We start from the raw sequence: 25,907 nt of genomic DNA, 5'->3' as shown, positions 1-25,907 counted from the left end.
GGTTCAGGGGGCAATTACTTTTTCAAACAGGGCCATGTAGGTTTGGATTTTTTTTTTCTCCCTAAATAATAAAAACCATCATTTAAAAACTGCATTTTGTGTGTTTACTTGTGTTATATTTGACTAATGGTTAAATGTGTTTGATGATCAGAAACATTTTGTGTGACAAACATGCAAAAGAATAAGAACTCAGGAAGGGGGCAAATAGTTTTTCACACCACTGTATATAAACATGGCCAACAAGAAAGGTGTTCAAATGCTCATTGAAATTTTATCACTTTTATTCCTAAACACTGTTGCCAATTCATGAGGCTCCACTGCTCTTAAGTTCAAAAACTAAAAGCAACTAAATTGTTGGCCCATAATGGAAATGTATATCATTGGACTGCTAGCACTGAAAACTGAAAGCAAAAATGAGATTTTCCCATAATTGCTAATTTGCATATCACCTTTCTCAGAAAACATTTATAAATTTATATCAACTGTCTTTAAATAATAAAAACATTTTGACAACAAGATATTAATATTTAACAGCTATGCCTCTTATATCCTCTTAAAGTGTCAATGGTATATTTTTTTTACATTTTAAATTACTTTATGATAGTAATCATATTACTATGATATCACTAAATCCAAAGAGGACTGTTTCATTTATGTTAGGTAGAATGCCCAGAGGGGACTGGGTGGTCTCATGGTCTGCAATCCCTACAGATTTTATTTTTTCTCCAGCCGTCTGGAGTTTTTTTGTTTTTTCTGTCCCCCCTGGCCATTGAACCTTACTCTTATTCGATGTTAATGTTGATTTATTTTTTATAATTATGTCTTTCATCTTTCTATTCTTTAATATGTAAAGCACTTTGAGCTACTGTTTGTATGAAAATGTGCTATATAAATAAATGTTGTTGTTGTATTGTATATGTGATAATGCACTGTAATGTTGTTTACTCAATATAGTGCATTGTGACGATGTGTGCAATTAATTACATCTTGAAAAATAATTCTTGCACTGCAAAGACCAACGGTCAATCAAGTCAAACCGAAATAATTTAGAGATGCCAGAACCAAGAGGCTAAATACCTGCATGTCTGTTAAAATGTTTTAAGCGTCTACAAAATCTTATTTTTTGCACATAAATACAGGAGTAGATTTATGTGCACATAATTCACTAGTAACTAAATGTAACGAAAGAAAGCAAAAAGGCAAAAGAAATAATTTTTTACAAAAGATGAGTTATTTCGCAAGGCATAGGCACTAAAAATAACACAACAAAAATTACTATCATCATATCAATTAAAGTCAGATTAGCCTTCACCACTAATGTGACCTTATTTCTGGAAAACAAGGCTTGTAAAACTGCTAAACTGATTGCGAAAGCTTTTAACTAATACAGTTTGTATTAGCATATTTTTTAGTAATTAGTTAAGTAAGCTATAGTAAAGCCTAAACAATGAAAAAGCCGTTGAGAAATATAAAAACTTTTTTTTAGCAAAATACTGGGTTTAAAGAAGAAGTATTTGTCACTTACCTTTTGTCCTGCTGAGGTCCCAGGTGTGTCAGAGTCAATGTCCAAATCTGCCTCCTTAAACAAATGAAGAGCACAGTGATCTACATTTTGGGCACCATGAATTCAAACATTCAACTGTTACATTCAACCGATACTATGTGTCTAAGACTAAAGCAATATGATTCCATGAAAAACCAAAATTTTATTCTGAAACTCAACACAGGCATACACTGATCAGCCATAACATTAATGCATCTGACAGTGGTGAAGCAAATAACAATGTTTATCTTGTTACAATGGCACCGGTCAAGGGGTGAGACCTATCAGGCAACAAATAAACAGTCAGTTCATGAAAGTGATGGGTTGCAAGCAGGAAAAATTGGCAAGTGTAAGGATTTGAGCGACTCTGACAAGGGACAAATTCTGATGGCTAGACAACTGGGTCAGAGCATCTCCAAATTAGCAAGTCCTATGGGAGGTGTTCCTGGTATGCAGGGGTTAATACCTACCAACATTGGTTTAAGGGAGGACAACTGGTGATCTGGCCAACAGGGTCATGAGCAGCCATGGCCCAGAGATGAACGTGGGGAGCGAAGGCTAGCCAGTTTGATCTGATCCCAAAGAGCTTAATGCTGGCCATGAGAGAAAGGTGTTAGAACACACAATGTATTGCAACTTGCTGCATAGTTGCTGTTCACTGCTGAAAGTGCCTAAAACGGGCATGCGAGTGTTAGAACTGAACCGTGAAGCAATGGAAGAAGGCAGCCTGGTCTGATGAGTCACATTTTCTTTTAGATCATGTAAATGGTTGGGTGCATGTGCATGGTTTACCTGGGGAAGAGATGGCAGCAGGCTGCACTATGGGAAGAATGCAAACTCCTTCATGGGAATGGTACTCCCTGATGGCATTAACCTCTTTCAGGATATTATGACCTGCCACATTATAAAAATTACTCAGCAATGTTTATAAAAACAGGACAAAGAGCTCAAGGTGTTGACTTGGCTTCCAAATTCCCCAGATCTCAATCTGATCAACAATATGCAGGATGTGCTGGAAAACAACGTTTTATTAACTTATAGAACTTAAAGGATCTGCTGCTAATGTACTGGTGCCAGATACCACAGGATACCATCAGAATTCTTGGAGTCAATGCCTTGATGGGTGAGAGTTGTTTAGATGGCATGATGGGGGTGCCTAGAAAATTTATAATGCAGTTGGTTTTAATGTTGTGGCTGATAGGTGTATTCTAGGAATAATTCAGGCAGTTAAATTACAACAGCATGAGAAATACAAAACTCTGCAACTTTCTCTGAAGTGGTAATTAATGGTTTTCCCCAACTGCTAACCAGAAGAGTTTCATGTCAAAGTTAAACTGGTGTGTTTCTAGTCTGTAGCTTCTATGCTACAAATACAATCAGCTAGCAAATGAAAAACAAAAACTGTAGCATTTCCCCTAAAGTATTGTTTATTTTTTTTACCTCCTCTTCTTCTTCGGCACTGCTCAGCTCTTCATTTTTCACCTTACGGCACAATTCAAGAATATCAGTGCAGCTTTGGTCTCTGTGGTATATATGTAAAATGAAAAGTCAGGACATTAAAAGGACAGTAAACAGGCAGTCACCAAAAGAAATGTTTCCAAAATTTTTAATATGGCCAAAAAACAGATTTGCGTGGGGGAAAGAGCACAGGGTCATGAAAGAGAGAGAGAGAAGGGGAGGGAGGGAGAAAACAAGGCCAAAAGTAAATATTGATCATAAATTCAAACACTAATCACATTTTATCTGTCTTTTCCAACAAAGGAAGTTCTAAGGATTAGAAGCTAGACATTAGGAAAAAGTAAATGTAAAAGAATATTTTTCACAGCCTTATTGATACAGTACAGGGCACAAAGGTACATTTAGAAAAAATGAGGTAAACTTACCCAATGAATCGGAGAAGCACATCTGTGACAATTTTAGCAGCTGCCACAATTGGACTTTCTGGCTCATTAAAGGTCCGAGCATTGTGCTCAATGTAGCGCACTTCCCACATGAGAGCTGATATCCTTCTATAGATAATAAAGCATCAAAATGAAAAAAATAGTTTTGAACAGATCCTCTAAGTTAGAATTTGATTTTTTCCAATACAATAGTATAAACCCACTGACTTTTTAACATAGGTGGACAAGGATTCTCCCAGTTAAGCAAGATAAGTCTACATGCTAAAGTGTATAAAAGGCAATTACAGTTTGTTTGTCCAAACATTAAGCCCATCTGGGAGTACACCAAACACAGCTGTTATTGGATTAGGAGTGATTGTGACACCATGGCTCTCTAATGGGCATTGAAAGATTTTGTCCAGAATCAAGTTAATTTGGTGCATGCCCAAAATATGTGACTCTTCCCTCTTTTCTACTCAAAGTTTTACTCTGGCTGTTGGCCTTCCTCTCTTTCTCATGGGGTGGGTGTTGAATTGAATTTAGTTTTGTTAAGTTAAACTTGTTTGTATGGCATGGTTACTTGCTTTTCAATAAAAAAAGATACATTAAAATAACCTCTTAATGTAGTTACTGGTTAAAATAAAAAGTATGCACTGCTACAGACTCAAACTATTAGCATGCAATACAGTCTTTACAAACGATTATAGAAGACAATTGAGGACTTTAATATGCATTACATTCTTCAGTAATCAAAAAGGAAGTGCACAATACTTGCCCTACAAAAAACAATTTTGCAACACTTTCAAAATTTCCTACAACATATTCTGCTTTTGAAATGTTCCTCTTCTCTTTGTTCTATTTATAGCTTTATATATATATATATATATATATATATATATATATATATATATATATATATATATATATATATATATATATATATATACATACACATACACATATACACACACACACACACACACACACACACACACACCCAGGAGGACCGGAGTAGGGATTGTACCTCCTCCAGACCGCGAGGGGGCGACCGCCCTGGTTACGTTGGGGGCCAGGGGTAGAGGGCTTGGAAGCCCAGCCCTGTAGGGACCCGTGGCCACCACCAGGCGGCGCCCCGGTGCCTGAACAACCCTGGAGCCCAGCACTTCCGCCACACCAGGAAGTGCTGGGGGGAAGACGACAGGGGACACACGAAGGGCTTCCGGGTGTGCAGCCGGCACTTCCACCACACTGGGGCGTATCTGCGGAGGAGTGACGGGGAGCAGCTGGAGCCCATCCGGGTTCCTATTTAAGGGGCCGCCTCCCTTACGTCGAGAGCGGAAGTCGGGTGGAAAAGAGACGGAGCTGGAGAAAGGACTGGAGGCGGCCAGAAGGTGATTGGACTGTGTGCCCTGGACATTGGGGGAACGGAGCAAGAGGCACTGGGGAGTGCACGTAAATACTGTACATATTGTAAATAAAAGGGTGTGTTGGCTGAACTAATGATGTCTGTCTGTCTGGGTTCAAGTTCACTATATACTCAAACTATATATTGGCATCCACCTAAAGCCAAACACTACGTTATTTGTAGTATGTCACCCCCACTTGCGTTCTTCTGTTGTGACTCATATTTTGTGTCAATAAGACAATTAACGGGGTACTATATACAGTGGTGTGAAAAACTATTTGCCCCCTTCCTGATATCTTATTCTTTTGCATGTTTGTCACGCAAAATGTTCCTGATCATCAAACACATTTAACCATTAGTCAAATATAACACAAGTATACACAAAATGCAGTTTTTAAATGATGGTTTTTATTATTTAAGGAGAAAAAAAAATCCAAACCTACATGGCCCTGTGTGAAAAAGTAATTGCCCCCTGAACCTAATAACTGGTTGGGCCACCCTTAGCAGCAATAACTGCAATCAAGTGTTTGCGATAACTTGCAATGAGTCTTTTACAGCGCTCTGGAGGAATTTTGGCCCACTCATCTTTGCAGAATTGTTGTAATTCAGCTTTATTTGAGGGTTTTCTAGCATGAACCGCCTTTTTAAGGTCATGCCATAGCATCTCAATTGGATTTAGGTCAGGACTTTGACTGGGCCAAGTCTTCATTTTATTTTTCTTCAGCCATTCAGAGATGGATTTGCTGGTGTGTTTTGGGTAATTGTCCTGTTGCAGCACCCAAGATCACTTCGGCTTGAGTTGACGAACAGATGGCCGGACATTCTCCTTCAGGATTTTTTGGTAGACAGTAGAATTCATGGTTCCATCTATCACAGCAAGCCTTCCAGGTCCTGAAGCAGCAAAACAACCCCAGACCATCAAACTACCTTAGCAAAATTGAGACGAGCCCTAATGTTCTTTTTGCTTAAGTGGTTTGCGTCTTGGAAATCTGCCATGCAGGCCGTTTTTGCCCAGTCTCTTTCTTATGGTGGAGTCGTGAACACTGACCTTAATTGAGGCAAGTGAGGCCTGCAGTTCTTTAGACGTTGTCCTGGGGTCTTTTGTGACCTCTCGGACGAGTCGTCTTGGGGTAATTTTGGTCGGTCGGCCACTCCTGGGAAGGTTCACCACTGTTCCCTGTTTTTGCCATTTGTGGATAATGGCTCTCACTGTGGTTCACTGGAGTCCCAATGCTTTAGAAATGGCTTTATAACCTTTACCAGACTGATAGATCTCAATTACTTCTGTTCTCATTTGTTCCTGAATTTCTTTGGATCTTGGCATGATGTCTAGCTTTTGAGGTGCTTTTGGTCTACTTCTCTGTGTCAGGCAGCTCCTATTTAAGTGATTTCTTGATTGAAACAGGTGTGGCAGTAATCAGGCCTGGGGGTGGCTACGGAAATTGAACTCAGGTGTGACACACCACAGTTAGGTTATTTTTTAACAAGGGGGCAATTACTTTTTCACACAAGGCCATGTAGGTTTGGATTTTTTCTCCTAAATAATAAAAACCATCATTTAAAAACTGCATTTTGTGTTTACTTGTGTTATATTTGACTAATGGTTAAATGTGTTTGATGATCAGAAACATTTTGTGTGACAAACATGCAAAAGAATAAGAAATCAGGAAGGGGGCAAATAGTTTTTCACACCACTGTATTGTACACTGCACATGTATACTCTCATAACTAAACAAATTCTAAACGAAGACAGCTCGTAAAGTCATAACAATAAATAGCACATTAGAGGCGTTTTATTTAAAATGTGTAGCTAACTGGAAATGACCACATATGTCCTAAACTTAAAAAGGTGGCTCTTCTAATTATTATGGTGGTTAGAGGCGTGAAAGACGTTAAGCCATTAAATCTACAAAGGATATTATAATAGTGAGCTAATTTTATAAGTTATAATACACTCAAAAATTCCCTTCGCACATATGCCAAAACATAATGAACAGCCTAGTCTGGAAAATAACTTAATATTTAAGGACTGACTGTGGTATTGTATGGTAACATAAATGCAATATTGTAAAAAACAAAATCACTGGGTTGAAGTATAGGGGCATTCACGATGATGCGGACCAATTTAATGACATTCTAAGGAATTTAACACACCTATTTTGTTGAGTGCTTATCAGGTACTAAAAATCAGGAATTCCGCAGATTTCAACCCAATCGTCAATAAGACATTCGAAAACCTGTTTAACCTAATTAAAGATTACTGAAGCCAAAGGCTATGACAAAAACCTCTAGAGAAAGGTAGAAAATAAGCCTGGATGGATACCAGTCCATTACTGGTCTCAGTTTTCAAGCCTGAAGAATGTCACAAACAGGCTTGATAATCAACAGCCTGAAGTATTTTTGCTTGAACATTATAGAAAAGCTAACAAATATTTTTCCAATGAGCTTATTTCAAAAGACTTCCGAATTTAACAGAAACATGCAACTGAAGCAGCATGGCTCTCCAGTGGACAGTGAAATTAATATCCTTCATTAGTATCAAAGGAACTAATAAATAGCTTATTATTGATCTGGAATCCCAAGGTTTAGAAAACAAAATATTCTTTGTTCAAGATAAACTGCTAAAATACAACCAGCATTTTCTCTGCTAAGAAAAGTGTACTGTCAGGTACTCTGAAAACCTAGTGCTCCTCAAAACACTGCAACATGCTCAAAAGATAACATTCTGAAATCTAGCTCACAATGCAAACACACATAAGGCCAATTTGGAATGGTCAATTAACTCAACTGTCAATCCTTTAGGTTATGAAAAGAACAATGGAGTACATACAGAAAGCCCATGCAGATGAGGAGAATATAAAAACTTTACATGACTGACTGTGCATAGCAGCCAAAACTAGTATGCAGTAAAGTATATAAACTAAAGTTAACAATAAACCTTTACTTCATAACTTAGAGGTACTTATTAGAAAGGGAACTTCTATGCTGCAGTTCCTCTTCTATTAACCTAATTTAGTCCCTAAAGATAAATTTGTTCAGAATTTTGAAAAAGTGCAAGTTGATTCATCGATATACTAGTTTACATACATATTGTTCATGTTAATGGTTTACAGAATGCTTGGAAAAAAAGGTATCAGCATGCCAGGGTGATTAATATGGCAATCACATCAGCCATGCATAGTTTATTATTAAGCACGGTAAATTTATGAATTAATACAACAGTCTAATATAATTTTGCATATGAAAATGTCTAAAATTACATTTAGTATATTGCTAGAAGGGATGGCTATCAAGGTACCTGTAGTTTAAAATAAGTGGATAGCACAGAGCTGTCCAGGCAACATCTGTTGCTCCACAGTAATTATGACAGGACACTAGCCCACTACAATACACACTCATGCACAAACATCACATTTGCTCAAACTGGACTGCTGTTGAATCCCTCAATTAATATAACCTGCACATCTTTGCAACATGAGAGCAACTTAAAATAATAAATGTATAAAACAACATGCCTGTAAAAGCGATTCTCTAATCTTTTTTTGATTGTGCTGAGATCTGTTGGATAGGCCACCACAGTGCAGTAAAGGGGATAATCCGTTAGATCCACAGGAGAAGCAAAGGCTTTAGCCATATCTAAAAAAAAATACATAAAATGCACACAGAGATATATAAATAAATTTGTTAAAACAGTTAATTAAGCAGTTAATAAACCTGAAAATATTTGGTGATTTAACAGAAACACCTATCAAAAAATATTAATTCAAATAGAACAAAACAGACACCACATGTACTGTCATACATTATATTCCTTTCTAAAAACAGAAAATATTCTAGTGACATGTACTGTATATACTCCCATATAAGTCGGGTGTTGAAACCCGAAAAAAATCGATCATAAAATCAATTATAGAAAAGAGGTATTACCCGTAAATAATAGGATTGCCAAGTGGATAACACAAACCTTTATTGTTCAATATACATAAAGCAAAAAGGAAAGAAATCAAATCAAGCTTAAAATCAAAACTCTGCAGATACTTAAAACAGCAAAAAAAAAAAAAATAAAATAAGTAGGTTCCAAAAGTATAAACATTCCTACTGTATGACCCAAGAGTATGTGGCACTCTAAAATTATAATTACACTTGGGAGGGTAAAAATTATAAATGGGAAACATCCAGGCAAATACATAGCATTAAAATAACCTTATTATTTAAGCACAAGCTAAGGGCTGCATAATATCCTGCAGCATCAGCCCCAGAGTTGGAGGCATCTAACAGTATTTAAGGACCAAGCAGAACTAGACAGTGTCTCTTCTTTTATAATTCTGATGATGAACAGCCCCTAGTGATCCCATGAAAACCAGGCACAACAGAGGGTAGACGTGATAGTTGAGAACTTCGTTATTAGGGGGACTGAGTCCAGCTCTAGGAATAGAGATTCTTTCACACGATATGGGCCTTCCTGTGGCACAGGTGGGAAACCACCCTAGATAGGTAGATAATGTATTGAACAAATGTTTGAGTAGGTTAGTGGAGGTCTGTTTAAACTAAGGAATGGTGGTGGCACGGAGTTCAGGTCAAGCTAGGATTACAAGCAAAAATAAAATGTTAGTACATTCAAAATTGCTAGTTGGTATTACATTTAGCTGTACATAATTACAGTATCATAGCAATCATAGAAACATGGCTACATCAGAGTGATGCTGGAAGACCATAACACATAGACATTATGTAGAAAAGAAAAAAACGAAAAGGTGTTAGAAATTGTCAGTAGCATAAAAAAAAAAATAAAAATAATAATGATGTGCGCCTTATTGAAATAGTGAGGAACCACATTTGTATTCAACTAGAATACAACTACATTGTCATGCTTTTCTGATGTGACTAATGTGAATTATCTCAAAACTGTACTAATAAAATAGAAAAACTAGTGCCATATTAGATATACTGTAAGGGCAATATTGGATTGAAAATCAACTAAGAAATGTGTGGCTAAATATGCACAAAAATCCTGACAGCCACTGTTTTGTGGTTGCTACATATGCACAAAAAATCCTTGCAATTTGCAGTTATTAAATACATGCATAAACATTAAAAAAAAATGGTCTGGACTGCTGTTATTAAATATACCTCAAAATATACTGATATGAACAGAGGAAACTCTCTGCTTATAAATCAAAAAGCATATTTGACTTGGATCAATAATTGGAATGATGGGTTTAAATTGTAAGTCACACATTGATTAGTAGTCTAATGATGAAATTCTTATAGGTTCCATGAATTTTAAATGTCAATATTGTTGTGCCAAGCTTGAAATGAACTGATGAACCACCACCTGGAATGTGTTGAAAGAACAGTTGAACGTAATGCCAGATACCAAGACAATGTATCAACATTGTCTTAGGAAATGTACTTGGCAATGCCAGGTAACAGACCAGGTATAATTACATTTCACAGTATTTTTGCAGACCATTCATTCAAAAATTATAACTTTATGTTTAACTTTAAAGTAAATTGGACTAGATTTTTAAGCGTGGAATCAGTCATTAAGTGGCAATGCATACAACGTAGGACAGGTGAATTATTAAAAGTGGAAGCAGTAATACAAGAGTAATTATAAAACAAAACTTTGCCGTGAAAATACAAGGAGCTAAAAATGAATAAAGTTACGTTAAAACCAAGCACACCATTGTTTTTCTTGTGAAATTCCCAATAAGTTTGATGTGTCACATGACCCTCTTCCTATTGAAAAAACAAACGCTGGATCCAAAATGGCCGACTTCAAAATGGTCCATGGTCACCACCCATCTTGAAAAGTTTTCCCCCTCACATATACTAATGTGCCACAAACAGGAAGTTAATATCACCAACCATTCCCATTAAGGTGTATCCATATAAATGGCACACCCTGTATATACTGGGCATATTACAATGGACTGGAAGCAAGTAAATGCTACCACACCACACTGCATAAAAAAAGATGATTTGGGTAATGTATCAATAGACCAGTAACATTAACAAGCACCAAGGACAAATTTAAAAAAAATCTAAAATCAAGATGGGAATTGAGCATCAAATGGTAAGAACAGGTACTGCATATTATTGAGAAGACAACATGGGTTTAGATGGGGAATACAAGTCAGTTTGTCTCTAACATGCTGTAATTCAGGAGGAAGCAACAAAAGCATATGATCAAGGGGGTACATATATTATTTATCTTGACTTTCGTAAAGCATTTTTTTAAGGCCCTTCATAAGAAGCTAAAGTATAAATTCAAGGTACAGTGTGTACATGAATGTAAAAATTTGCTTAAACACCCAAAGCAAATGATTATGGTGCGAGGAACCTTTTTCTGAATTAGACAATCTCAAAAAAGATGTTTATCAAGATTAGGAGTGCAGGCCACTTCTATTTTTTAAACAGAAAAATTGTTACCGATAAAAATATACGTAACAAGCTAGTTAAGTTTGAAGATGATAATCAACTAAGGTAGAAGAGCAGGTGATGTAGAATCAGCTATCACCGGATAAGAGGCCAATAATAGCTACACAGAGGCATTAGACACTGCTACATTTTTCTTAAAACATAGCTAACTACTGAGACATCAGACACTGTTATTGGTCTTTCGTGGGGATTGGCCTAAACTGTCAAATGCAAGGGAGGTGTGCATTACAGTGAACAATGCATGATTCATGAATGCTAAAACGTTCTGTAAAGCTCTTCATCTGAACTGGAATATTTATTAACACTAGAATCCCTGAAGCCTACGAAAAAAGTTGTAATCCTGGGCCACCTTAAATTCCTTCGCACCTCTCCATTAGTGTCTTTGTTTTGCAAATGTGTCCATCAGCACTGGCAGTAAGCAGCCTGCTATTCCAAGTCCACCACTGGCGCCGCTTAAGTTCTTCCTGATCAAGTGTGTTTGTCTGGGTGTGAGGTGCCTTGAATTATACAATATAGGGTAAATTAATATAATTATTTGGAATACATACATTTCATGCGTGTTCCATGTCTACAACAATCTGGGCAAATGTAGGAGGACAGGAAATGAGAGGCAAGAAATATTGGAACACATAATTAAAACAGAAATCTTTTTTATGCTCTACTAATAATTGGCAAAATGCTGATGTGAAGTGTATAATGTGTGAAGACTGAAGCCCAAATATCAAATAAACACTTTCACAAAAGGTATAACAAAACAAGTACTCTTTTGTCCAGGAATATAATAGTAGAAAAAGAAATTCACATCTGCTTGGCTGGTACAGAGCTAAGAAACGTTTCACAATCAAGAGGTTGCAGTTTCCATTCTGGGTCCTTCTTGTATTTACTGTTTTGTGTAGTGAGCTGCTCATATCTACTCTTTATATATAAAATCCTAAGACTAAAAGTGCAACTATTTTATGTGACTTTTTATGACACACTTTAAATCGGGCTTATTTTAAAATCTACATATATATGTTTGGTATCATTCTTTTCAGAGTTTATTGAACTTTAATGTGATGTTGTTAGATTTTCTGATTCTTATTCTGATTTTAAATTATAAACTAAAACATATCAAAAACTCCTGTTCTGTGAGACAAGACCCTGTGCCAAGAGATTTAACCACGCCCGTGGCCGGAAATAAAAGACAAAGAGTAGGACAGCTGTTGTACAGGCTTTTAAATGTCCAAAGCGCCACACGAGATGCAGATCACACGGCACCGCAGCAAGCAAACAGCTGATCAAGCAAAGAGGAGGTTTTTTTTTTTTTTTTAAATAAAAAAAGAATTGTTTCCCATTGTATCACCGTTTAAGAGAGTGTTTTGGAGGAGTGACCGCGTCTCCTTGGGGAGGGGTGCATTCAACCCCCCTCTTGACAACATAAATGGCAGAAATGTAAAGTGGCTAGCACGTAGTGTAGGCCAGGGGGGTTGGCGAGTGAAGTGAGCAGGAGGGAACCCCCTAGTTGTTACTATTATAGAATAAAAACATACATTTGGTTTGGTGCAATGAAGAGTTGTGTTGCAGTGCAGCAGTCTATTAGCCCTTGAAAGTGGTGTGAAGAAGATGTCTGTTACGGTTCTGTGTTTGTCCAGAATTGGCTCCATAAGCTTTATGACCCTAGTCCAGGGGTCCTCAATCACGGTCCTGGAGAGCCGCAGTGGCTGCAGGTTTTTGCTCCAACCCAGTTGCTTAATAAAAAGCACTTATTGCTAAAGTAACACTTCTGCTTCACTTTAGTGATTTTGAGCCCTTATTGTTTAATTTTGTCTTAAACAGCTATTTTAATTGCTCCTTATTATCAATAACATGCAAACATGCAAAAACAGCAATTTTTTTTTTGGAGAGCAGTGGCTTTCTCCTTGCAGCCCTGCCATGCACACCATTGTTGTTCAGTGTTCTCCTGATGGTGGACTCATGAAACTGGACATTAGCCAATGTGAGAGAGGCCTTCAGTTGCATAGAAGTTACCCTGGGGTCCTCACCGACTATTACTTGCCTTGCTCTTGGAGTGATCTTTTTGGTCGACCACTCCTGGGGAGGTTAACAATGGTCTTGAATTTCCTCCATTTGTGCACAATCTGTCTGACTGTGGATTAGTGGAGTCCAAACTCTTTAGAGATGGTTTTGTAACCTTTTCCAGCCTGATGAGCATCAACTCTTGTTCTGAGGTTTATTTGTGCCATGATACACTTCCACAAACATGTGTTAAGAGCAGACTTTGATAGATCCCTGTTCTTAAAATACACAGGGTGCCCACTCACACCCGATTGTCATCCCATTGATTGAAAACACCTGACTCTAATTTCACCTTCAAACTGCTAATCCTAGAGGTTCACATACTTTTGCCACTCACAAATATTTAATACTTGATCATTTTTCTCAATAAATAAATGACCAAGTATAATATTTGTGTCTCATTTGTTTAACTGGTTTCTCTTTATCTACTTTTAGGACTTGAGTGAAAATCTGATGATGTTTTAGGTCATATTTATACAGAAATATAGAAAATTCTATATTTGAGCTCTGCAGGCCCTACTGTTCCACTAAAGTACATGTGTGTGGCAGATTCACTGGCAGGATGATGATTTCTTGCTGGTTCCAAACGGTGCCATCTTTCCCCTTTATGCCTGTTGCAGCTGCATTATTCTTGTGTGACTGGACATTTCTCGTGGGAAGGGCTTCTGCTCTCTTTCTCCAATGTAGAACCCTCAGAGTTCACCTCTGTTATACCACGTCTTAATTTGAAAACTAACAGTGTCAGATCGGGGGGAGCGTGAATGCGATTTAGATAATAAAACCGAATTTTATATTTTATTTATATATATATATATATATATTTGTGGTCCCCGGCAGGGGCTGGAGCCCGGCCGGGCCGCCTTAAGAGGACCAGAGGAGGGCGTGTGCCTCCTCCAGACCGAGTGGGGCGTCCGTCCTGGTTATGCAGGAGGCCTCGGGTAAAGGGCTTGGAAGCCCAGCCCTGTAGGGACCCGTGGCCACCACCAGGCGGCGCCCCAGTGCCTCATTATTCCAGGGGCCCGGCACTTCCACCACACCAGGAAGTGCCGGGGGGGAAGACGACAGGGGACACCCGGACGGCTTCCGGGTGCGCAGCCGGCACTTCCGCCACACGGGGTGTGTCCGCGGGAGATTGCCGGGAAGCAGCTGGAGCCCATCCAGGTTCCTATAAAAGGGGCCGCCTCCCTCCAGTCATTGACAAGAGTCGGGTGGAAGAGTGGCAACGTCTGGAGGAGGAAGGAGGCGGTGGGAAGAAAAGAGAAAGAGAAAGAGTGTGAGAGAAAAGAGAAGAAGAAAAGAGAAGGCATTGGAGTGGCCTGGACTGAGGGATATTGGGGGTTGGTGAGCAGAGTTGTATAAAAGAATGGAGAATAAACCAGTGACTGTGGGTGACATTCACGTGTCTGCCTGTCTTGTGTCCGGGGCGAGGTTCACAATATATAAAACAAAAAAAAAAACCACGCTAACCTTTACAATTATTATAAATTTACACCAGCCGTTATAGACTCAAATTAAATTTATGTTTTTGGCTCACTACTCAAAAAGGTAAATGCTGGCAACCTCTTGATTATGAGACATTTCTTACCTCTGTACCAGCCAAGTGAAAGATGGATTTCTGTTTCTTCGGTTATATTCCTGGATAAAACTGCACTTGTTTTGTTATACCTGTAACTTTTGTGAAATTGTTTATTTGATATTTGGACATGGAACACATGAAATACATGTATTCAAAATAACAATAGATTTACCCTATACAATTCAAAGCACCTCAAACCCAGATAAACAGATTTGAGCTGGGAGAACTTCGGCTGCATCAATGGTTGTGGGGGAATGGGATAGTAGACTACTTGTGCTGTCTGACACATTTGCAAAACAAAGACACTAATGGAGAGGTGTGAAGGAATTCAAGGAGTCTGGGATTATGACTTTTTTCATATGCTTCAGGGATCTAGTGTTAAATTACATGGCATCAATGTTATCCACTGAGGAAGTTCCCAGCATTTTGCAGATTGCAGTTTATATTCCTACACAAACCAACGTGAACTATGTACTGAATGGTCTTTACAAAATTAATATAGAATACAAAAATTTACATCCAGAAATATTTATTGTTGATTGGGATATCAACAAAGCAAATTTAAGGAATATTTATCATGAATATTAAGAGCTTGAAACCTGTCCCATAAGGGGTGCTTTGTTAAAAGATTTTTACTACCTGCTACTGCACCACCATCTCGGATAGTTTGCCATTGCCATCTTATAAGCAGATACTGGAGACTGAGGACCAGACAAGAAAAATAGTGAATTCTGGACTAAAAACAAACAAAAGGCCACAAAAACTGTTTTGGTTGTGTAAACTATGAAATGTTTATAGACTCATCAGATCTCGATGAGTATGTAGACATTGTAATGATATTCATTAAAAATGGGTGCACAACTGTTTGTATACAAAAAAATTCTACATAATTCATTTAACAAACTGTGGATCCCCAGTGACATCAGGAATTTACTAAAGGCATGCAGCAATGCACTTTGTAAACATCTGTACTGGAAAAAATTAGACACAGAATTTGGCAGCTGTAAAATTTCCATAAACCTTGGCAGGGATATGAGAAACTCACAGAATACAAATTATAATCTAAATCAATTTCATCTACTTTTTCTCTTCCTGTTTTATTTAATGACTTCCACGTTTACTTTGATTTTTGACTTTTAAATAAGTTAGTGTACACAAGATGCCTGGTCCAGTTGGAATTTCATGCCATGTTTAAAAAAAATCAGTATCAACCATTTGGTTGATGTTGTTTGTGATATCTTTAATTTTTCTCTGACAGAAATTGTGGTACTCCTCTACTGTAAAAGGACAAATATCCCTGTCTAACAAAACAAAAGTGGTCTGTCTAAAGGACTATGGACAGGTGGCATACACTCCCAATAGTGATAAAAAGCTGTGCGAGACTGGTGTTGTGACACTTAAACAGAATAAGCTAGATTGTTATGATCATCTCCACTTTGTATATCATTATAGCGCATAAATAAAGACAACATATGTCTTGAACTTCATAAAACCTTGACGCACCTGGATAAATAGGTCAAGAGTATGCTTCCTAACCAACAAATTTCAGTATGCGCCGACTGGATGCATCACATCCTGTACACTAACCTTTAAAACTAGCACTCCACAGGGTAGTGAATAAGCCCTGTCTGTAATGGTAGATCAATTCTGACAGTGTTGTATGGAACAGCATTAACTCCATCTTTAAATTTGCCAATGACATCTTTATCAGAGGCCTGATCACCAACAATGATGAGACAGAGAAGAGGTTTACCTGCTTACTCAGTGGTGCTAGGACAACAATCTCACTCTTTAAACACCAAAGCCAGAGAAGCTGACCACATAGACTAATCGTCTATCTATATTAGAGGAACTGCTGTTGAAAAGGCAAACCTCTTTCATTTTTTTGGAGTGATCATCACTGAATATCTGCTTCTGTTCACATTGTACTGGCTGTATCACATACTAATTAAGCACCTGTTTGGCTCAAGATTTAAATCCCTGCAGAATGTGGTGAAAGTGGCACAGAATACTAGCAGCATTCAGGTGTTTTCTTTTCAGGACATATACAATGTGCAAAGTCTTAAAAAAAATTCCAGCCACTCTGCTCACTCCTTCCATTTGGCAAATCATATAGGAACATTGGCGCTTGTACCAGTAGCTACAGGGACAGTTTCTACTCACAGATTACAAGGTTACTGAACTGCCAGTCATAATAACAAACTCTGTAAAAAACACTGTGTGTGTATATATGTATACTGATGTGAAAAACTAACTACACCTTATGAAATGTTTTTTCTTTAAGATATGTGGATATATGAAGATGTGATCTTCATTTAACCAGTATCGTTAGATAAAGGTGATGTAATTGGAGGAGGGTAAGAGAAAAGTTCATTCTGGAATTTATTTAAAAAAAAAAGAACAGATATGCCTTTTCATCCATGGTAAAAGTACACCCTAGACTAGAATAGCTGGTTTGCCCTCTTGGAAGAAACAAACCTGAGTAGGTCTTTCCTGTGACTGTCTACCTGCTTCTGACATCGGGAAGATTTTTAAGCTCAATTATTCTTCCATGCAGAATTCTTTCAGCCATGCAATGTTTGAGGGTAGTCTAGTGTATACAGAGCAATGCAAATTTTCAAAGCCTCCAAAACGCAGAACCTAAATTAACTCTGTTCCAGGCTTTGACTTGCCATTCCAGAACCCACCTTTTCTTTCTTTTCAGCCATTCTCAGGTGTATGTTCTGGTATTTTTAAGGTCACCATGTTGATGAACTGAACTCCTTTATCATTGTACACAGTACAATGAGATTAAATATGCAACTCCTCCATAAAATAATTTTCCTGTAAAATAAGTTGGCAGTTGTTTGAAATCTCCGCTTGTAGACAGTGGAGTACTTTATTTACAATTGTTTGGAGGTTCTTTTTAATCTATTGCTAGACTATATAACCTAATCTGTGAAGGCCTCAGGGAGCTCATTGAATCTGAACATCGTGTTAACACACATTTCAACAACCTAAAGTAATCCAAACTACTGTAGATGTCTGAAGTATAAATAAGACAAATTCCTTCAAGATCCTCACTAATGATGTTTCAATCATTTGCATTCAATTCTAATTTTAGACATAAGGTACATACCTTTAGCTACAGATACTTTTTAAATGAAGATAAAATGTAATATGTCTATTGTGGTATATGGCCGGCAACCCCCAAGCCGCCAGATGAAGCCATCCCTGCAACATGGAGGGGCCCCGAATTCCAGCAGGGAATCATGGAACTTGGAGTCTTTCATCACAGCCCTGCTGGATAATGTGGGGGCCACCAAGGGACGCTGCAGGGAGGCCCAGGGACTTATATTTTCCATATAACCCGGAAGTACGTCCTAGTCACGGGGACAGAGGAAATGACGTACTTCCGGGCTGAAGGAGAAAAAAAAAGAGGACTTTTCACCTGACCTGGAAGTGCTGGGGAAATCACACAGACTGAAGAATCTGAATCACTTCTGGGTTAAGAGATTAAAAAAAAAAAAGGACTGTGGGAAACCCAAGCAGGTTGAGCTGAGATGGGAGGAAGGGTGAGAATGCGTCTGGGAGAAGGAGAATTGTATTAATGATTTGATTATTGTGCATATTTGTAAGTATAGTGGAGGTGCTTTGTGCACTTTATAGTACGAATAAAATAATTATTTGGACTTTTATCTGGTGTTTGGCATCTGGTCCGAGGGTTCAAGGGGACGACAGCACCCCCAATCTGTCACACTATACAAGCTAAAAAAGAAAACACATTTCATGGGGTGTTTTTACTTTTTCACATGACTGCATATGCATGTTTAAATAACACTTGCATGTGTATATATATATATATATATATATATATATATAATATATTGATTATGTACTACTTAAACTTCTAGTGTGTCTTGCTTTTTGTTGATATCGCATTATTTTCAGCTGTTCTGAGTAGATATGAAAGTAAAAATATCATTGTATTTACAATACATTATGTACATGAGACAATAAACATGACGCACTTTTGGTACTCCACTGTAAGCATTTCTATTACTAAGCATACATCTTAAAATTACCAGTGATAAAAACTGTAAAAATGTTTTGATATTCACTGCAACTGAATACAACTAAAAAAATAAAAAGCAAACAGGAAGATCATCAGCAATACAAAGACATATCAACTTATGTTTAATTAAAATTTACTAACAGTTTGTCAAAGTTTGTAAAGGAGAAGCATAGAAAAATGCAAAAATGATCCTCCATTGCTTGTTAATATCCATGAATCTGAGAGGGATTCAAATAAACTGTTAATAAAAACACTATTAATTACCTAGTGTCAAAAGGTTATCTATGCCTTGGATGACTCTTTCACATTCTTCATCGCGGGTTCGTGCTCCCCACTCTCCTTCTTGAGGTATATACAGTAAGGTTTTCAACTCTTCCTCCGAAACAGGCACCCCATCTCCCACTTGATCAGGAAAAGCTATTGCAGTGACAAAAGTAACAGAAATTTGAATTTAGTCATGATTTCCAAGTTAAAGAAAAAATATCTATACATCCCTCTCTCTTGCTCTTTCTATCCCTATGTACACACACCCAAATGATTGATGAAAAAGGTATGCAAGTGTGCATGCATGGCAAAAAGAAAACGTGTTCTCAGTTTTCTAGAAGAACTACACAAATTTCAACTTCCACCTTGTAAAATAGGTATGCAAAATCTCTTTAATAAAAATAAGCTAATTGAAAAACTCAATTTAACAGACAGCATAGAATGTTTTAGCTTACTACATTTGTACTGCAATCTAGGTGAAGTATGACAGACAAAGCTAGAACGTGTTTAGATGGGGCTGGTGTTTATGGCATGATAGTTGTCCCAACGTTATAAGAAATGGCTGCTACTGGAGGTCCCTAATTCACATACTTTGCACAAGGCACACACTTGAGGACTGCTCTAATATAGATACAAACTGTATATGGAGTATCTACAAACATACAGCAGTAATATCTTAGTTATAAAGAATCCCCTGAAAATGAAGCACCTTTATTAAAATAAGTAATAAATGTTGACACAAAATCTGCTATGCAGCATACAAAACGTTATGTATACATCCACTGGAGGACTGTAGTAATCCTATGCAACATCCCTGCACAAAACAGATGTCTACTGCTGATATTGTGTGCACAAGAAAGAAAAGTCATTATATTTGAAGGTTTAGTTATTTCATTTTTTTTTTCAAGTAATAAAACAATTTGTCAAGTATGTCACAAAAAGTAAGACAATGTTTCTAGAACCTAAAATGTAGATTACAAAACAGGTGCAAGCGAACTGTATCAACGCATGAAAGGGTGGATGGATAGACATCATTTATCTGCAAGCAGAAGACATCTCCCCTGCTAAAATCCACTGGCATGGGTATACAGACACCAGCGGGTCTCCTGACAGATCCTGGATTGGACTGGCTCAGGGGTTTGGAGAAAATGAGGCAGAGGGTGTTGCTTCTGACCCTAACTGAGCTACAAGGCAGACCCGGCAGATGAGAGCCACTTGGAAGTTGAAGACTGGGGTAGCAACAGTGGATTTGGAAGGTGACCGATTAAAGAGATGGTAGTTTTAGCCATGGAATAAACTATGGTCTTTTTAAAGGCCACGTATTCCATCAATGTCTGAAATGGAGTACTAGTTCATTCCATCCCCAGGGCAGTATAATAGATCATCTTATTCCCCATGCGGCACATCTATCTTTGATAATGACATTTCTTATGACAGTCCTGGAATCTACTTTGGTTCATACATAAATACACAAATATACATAAATATATTTATATACACAAACATACACATAATCTATAGAATATTGATTAAATTTAAAATACCTTCATCAGCAATAGGTTCCATGTCCCAGGGGCTCATGTTCTCCCTCTCACCGTTATCCCAACTGCAGTGGTCACAAACAAATATTCAAAAATCTGCTTTCCTTTACCATGTATTTTTTTTACCATTACCATTTAATAATTAAAAAGTATGTTCGGAATATTTTAAAAAACAAGAACTTAAACATGCTATTAGTTTTTATCAACGATAACATTTACATAGCATATTTTCATACAAACAATGTAGTTCAAAGTGCTTTACAAGACGTCAATTACATGAAAAAAAAAAGATTAGACAATATTAAAGAACAAGTAACAAAAGATAAAAGGTAAGGTCAGATAGCTAGGAGGAATGAAATAAAAACCAATATACAGGGGTTCCAAGGTCAAAAGACTGCGTAGACCACAGTGGGCATTCATCGGAAACTAAACTTTAGTTGGAGAAGCAACATTTAATGAAACACTGAAAAAAATATCTCAACAGGTTTTAATTAGGCTCACAGTAGTGTAATTAAATCTGATCATGTTTTTTGCATAGTTATTACGAGTTATTATTCCTCTTACCGAACACTATAGCACTGGAAGAGACTATCAGGGTATTCTTGCTGAAATGGCTGCTGAGTCTCCACAGTTCCAAACCACCAGGCATCATCAATAATACTGCGAAAGCGTACACCTGGCAAAGGAAAAACAAAAATACAAATATTAGAGAAAGTCAGTATTTTTATTTAAAGCCAAAATGTTTATTGCACATCAATGTATTTAACAATATTTAAAACTTTTAAAAGTATTTCAAAAGACTTAAAGACTAAGCACTATATTGCATCCCCTTAAATGACAAGGCAAAAATCACAACACTCTTTGAGGTATACTTACCAGGCTGCAAGTTTTGTTCTTTTGCTTCATTATAAAATTGGTGAAGAACTAAAAAGTCAATGACATCCGGCATGTCATGATACCTAAAATGTAATAACAACTTTAAAACAGCATGATATACCAAACAAAAGTAGAGCAGAAACATATTTAGCTAAAGAGAACTGTGTGTGAAATCATCCAAACAGATTTATATTACAGCTGTGTTTTTAAGATAAATGGTTTCTTTGTGAGAATAAAGCGCAGAAAACTGCATAATAAACATCAAAGGTTAAAGCAAAAAAAAAGCTTGAACATACTTCAGTTTGGAAGATGACCATTGCAAAAAGAAAAGAAAAAACAAACAAAAAAAAAAAAAAACAAAAGAGGGGGGCCTGCTACCTGCTACATGATAACAGAGATAAGACTATTAAGTTAGAAATGCTCTATAGAGGATAATACACTTGCTTAACACTTTTCTTTGCTAAATACCAAGTACAAGTGTGTATATATAGATGTCTTTGCTAAAAAATCTCACAAGTACATACTTTAAAGAAAAAGACTCTCCAGTCATTTTTCCAGAAATAGGATCCAGGAAAGCCAGTTTCAAGCAGCATAAAGTGGGAGGGCCAACCTCATATTTTATTCCAACAATCTTTACGAACTCCTGATCCTGTAAATGAACACAAATAAGAAGTGTTATTTCACCCTACTTTCTCCTGTACAAATAAGATAACAAAATCAATTCTAAAAATTCTGATTTCCAAGTAAATGACTCTGAAATGGTACTATGATTAAATGAAAGAAAGTTCAGACTTTAAAATTTGACAGTTTTTTTTTTTTTCTAGATCTAGATTATTCCAGAAAGCATCAGTGGTAGAAATCAAGATTACACTGCTAACTGTTTAAAATAATAAAAAATAAAACCTACAGATAGCCATAATTTGTAACTGATCTTAACATTAAAGCCATTCAACCATGAAGAAAACACTTCAATACACATTCATATAAATAGGTAATTTGATATGAGAAGCAACGACCACTTTGATGTGAACATAACAGTTAACATGTAAAAAGCCAGATTTTTTTTCTTCTTTCAAATGATTGAGAATAAGGTAGGGACCCAAGGAAGTATAATATGATGGAAGACACAGCATGCATATAAAAACTAGGTTTTTAATTAAAGCAGAATTCTTACCCTGAGGTTCATTTTGTTCCATGGTTGCTTTTGAGGGTTAATAGTGTATGATTTAGCTTTACGTACTGCTCGCACATAAGCTTCATGTCCCTGACGGAAGTAAATCACCTAAACAGAAGATTTGAGATTTCATTTTTTTCACTTAAAATTTCTTTGTTTCCAAGCACTTGTCACAAAACTGAGCAAGAATTTGTTTCAAATGATGCTTGCACTGTATGCAACTAAATAAAAGAGGTGGGATAATATAGTAAAAAAATGACCTCATCACCCATTTGTGGCACAAAAGGAGATCTGCGTGGTGTAGTGTCCATAATCCATTGAGGAGGAAACCAGTCTTCACTATTTTCCCTGCCTGCAGCCAGTGACTCATTTGGCTTCTTTAACAGAAAAGAGGGACAATGTAAAAAATACTGCGAAAGAGTCCAAGTTAATGTTAACTTTTGAAAGGCCATGAATATGTTTAGAAAGATGTTTTCATGGACAACAATGCCTGTGAACAGGAGAACAACACAGTAGTTGAGTAGTAACATTCAATTAGGCATAACCAGTGGCCACATCAATAATGAAATTACAAAACACACCTCCATAGGAAAGTTTTGTTTTGCAGAAGCCTACTGAATACCCTATTGTAACTATAGATGGTCCTTAGATTACTATTAAGATCTGCTCTTGTGGATGTTCAAAGCAAGATTTTGGTCCCAAGTTGGTACGTGCATTGAAAATTTTCATAAATGAAAAAATTAAAAATACCATACTTTCTTAGTTTACAGAAGAATTTTTCATTCTTAATAAAATGATAGTGAAACAATCACACTTCAAATCACAAAACAAATATTTAAAACTAATCAGAACCACACATACATACAGTTTTTTGACCTTATGTATGTGACCTACAATATTTGTACTACAGATCTGTAGACTTGGAAAAGGCATTAGAATGATACAAAAACCAACCACTAATTGATGATCGATCCCTTTAGCATAGTTATGAGTTCTGTACTAAGAGATTATTTAGAAGTCACTTACTTCCCTTTGACAGCAACTATACCGATATTATTGAAAAGTGTAATTAGTACTATGGGAATTACAAGCAGTAGCCACTAAGCTAAATGGCCAGCTGCTGGTCATCTACCTGCTTAATTGACAGTTTACTAAGTAACTACGAATGCAGACGGTTACTTTCAGTGACAGAGGTTAATAAATTGCTGATGTCACTAACATTAAGACACAGTACACTACAGTATGTACTTTTTTTAAAATTTTTTTTAACCATTTTCAAAGATAGATTGCTTCACTTTTATTCACATAACTTATGATGACAAAGTCAAAAAAAGCAGCATACCACCATTTGTTTTTGGCAGTTGAAATATTACAGTTTAAAAAGGAAAAAAATACTTGGTTTGAAAGGAATTTTATGTTGTGCATTCAATTAATTGTACAGTTTGAAAGTCTTGTATGCATGTGCATGAACTACTTTTTCAGAGAGTGATTGTTTATTTTAGATTACCAAATCTGAAACACATTAATCTTAACCATGTCTTTTTACATCTTTATAAAGTGTATTCTTTTTAATCGAACTACTTCATATATCTTCAGTGATTTAAGTACTGTATGTGCATATATTCATCATAATAAAGTATCTGCTTCTGCTTGGACAAAGATGATGCAAAAAAAAGTATTCAATAAAATCAAACTGGGAACAATGAATAACCAAAGGATAGTCATTCACTTATGTCTCATATTTGCTTTCCTAGACACACTATTAAAAATTATACAGATTCCTACAATCCTCTAATTTATATTTAAGATTAAGGCTATACATAGAATGAACAAAACTAATAAAATACATGTTGGTAGTGTGAACATTTGACAGTTTTCCAGACCTAGATAGAAGTGGTGCACAACAATCATTAAGGTTTTAAAAATGAGGTTTCAAAATTCAGAAATCCTAATAAACAGGGGGCACTTTTATTCTTGAAATTACTAAATCTGTATATCACTTGTAAAGCAAACAACTTTTTTTCCTTTTTGATAATTCTACATTAGAAATACATTATCACATGGCATGCTCTACACACAAACAAATTAATGCCAGAAGTTTTGGAATGTTTAGTGGCTAGTGTTATTAAAAGTAATGCCTAAAGGTACCAACTTCAAATTACTGAAAAAATGAACTCTAAACATATGGCAAAGTTAATTAGATGATGCTAATATTTACTTTTAGAAATAAATATGTAAAAAGATAGTCGACTTGTAGTTGTAGAGAATAATTAGCCAAATGGCAATTTAGCCAAATGTCAACAGGTTAACTTTTGACTGAAGTTTAAAATCAAAGAAAATCTTAAAATAAATACCACAGTAAACAAAAGAAAATCATGTAAAAACAACAGAAAGTGCACACAGGCCAGGATTTAAACCAACTATAGCACAGCTGTGCTAAGCAATTAACATCACACTTAACTATTTATAGTACACAATCACCTCACTAGACAATATCCTAGTTCAGGGGTTCATTTTTGAATTACTCACATCGAACTCAAGTAAAATGCAATGTTTAAAACCAAAAAAAATCAATATTTTTATTTTTTATATACATATATATATATATATACATATACATATATACATACATATACATATAAACATACACATATACATACATATATACATACATATATACATATACACATATACATACATATATACATATACACATATACATACACATATATACACACATATACATATACTAGGGGTGTAACGATAAACAAAATTTACGGTTCGGTTCGGTACTTTGGTGTCACGGTTTCGATATTTTTTCGATACAAAAATTTTCATGCCTTTTTAATTTGTAATTTATTAAAATTATATATATTTCTTTTAACTCAAAAATACAGTTTTTAAATTAAATGTTGCTGAAAAACAAAATAAAAAATAAAGAGTTTGAAACGAAGTTTATTACAGAGAAAGGTCCCTTTCCAAAATAAAAGCTATGCTATACCCTTCTTCTGGGGTATATTCTCAGGCGCATATTGAACATATCATGTCCCCATAAAATGAACCACTCTCTGATGGACCTCCCCTCACACTCATCT

At 36.4% G+C, this 25,907-nt stretch overlaps 1 protein-coding gene across 1 annotated transcript in view; it reads right to left on the bottom strand.

Moving 5' to 3' along the window:
• brwd3 (bromodomain and WD repeat domain containing 3) overlaps positions 1–25,907 on the bottom strand; it is a 152,699-nt gene that overhangs the window by 21,249 nt on the left and 105,543 nt on the right. The window contains exons 24-34 of the mRNA XM_039765961.1: positions 23,073–23,189; positions 22,813–22,920; positions 22,163–22,287; positions 21,639–21,721; positions 21,327–21,438; positions 20,766–20,827; positions 19,222–19,374; positions 8,344–8,464; positions 3,427–3,552; positions 2,984–3,065; positions 1,526–1,579 (exon numbers count right to left, since the gene is read on the bottom strand). Coding sequence (XP_039621895.1) covers positions 1,526–1,579; positions 2,984–3,065; positions 3,427–3,552; positions 8,344–8,464; positions 19,222–19,374; positions 20,766–20,827; positions 21,327–21,438; positions 21,639–21,721; positions 22,163–22,287; positions 22,813–22,920; positions 23,073–23,189 — 1,143 coding nt within the window. The remainder of the gene's footprint in view (positions 1–1,525; positions 1,580–2,983; positions 3,066–3,426; positions 3,553–8,343; positions 8,465–19,221; positions 19,375–20,765; positions 20,828–21,326; positions 21,439–21,638; positions 21,722–22,162; positions 22,288–22,812; positions 22,921–23,072; positions 23,190–25,907) is intronic.

This window comes from Polypterus senegalus, chromosome 10 (genome assembly GCF_016835505.1).
Source record: "Polypterus senegalus isolate Bchr_013 chromosome 10, ASM1683550v1, whole genome shotgun sequence".
Classification (NCBI taxonomy): Eukaryota; Metazoa; Chordata; class Cladistia; order Polypteriformes; family Polypteridae; genus Polypterus; species Polypterus senegalus.
The sequence above is the reverse complement of the archived record's forward strand: the minus strand, read 5'-3'. Positions and strand labels throughout refer to the sequence as shown.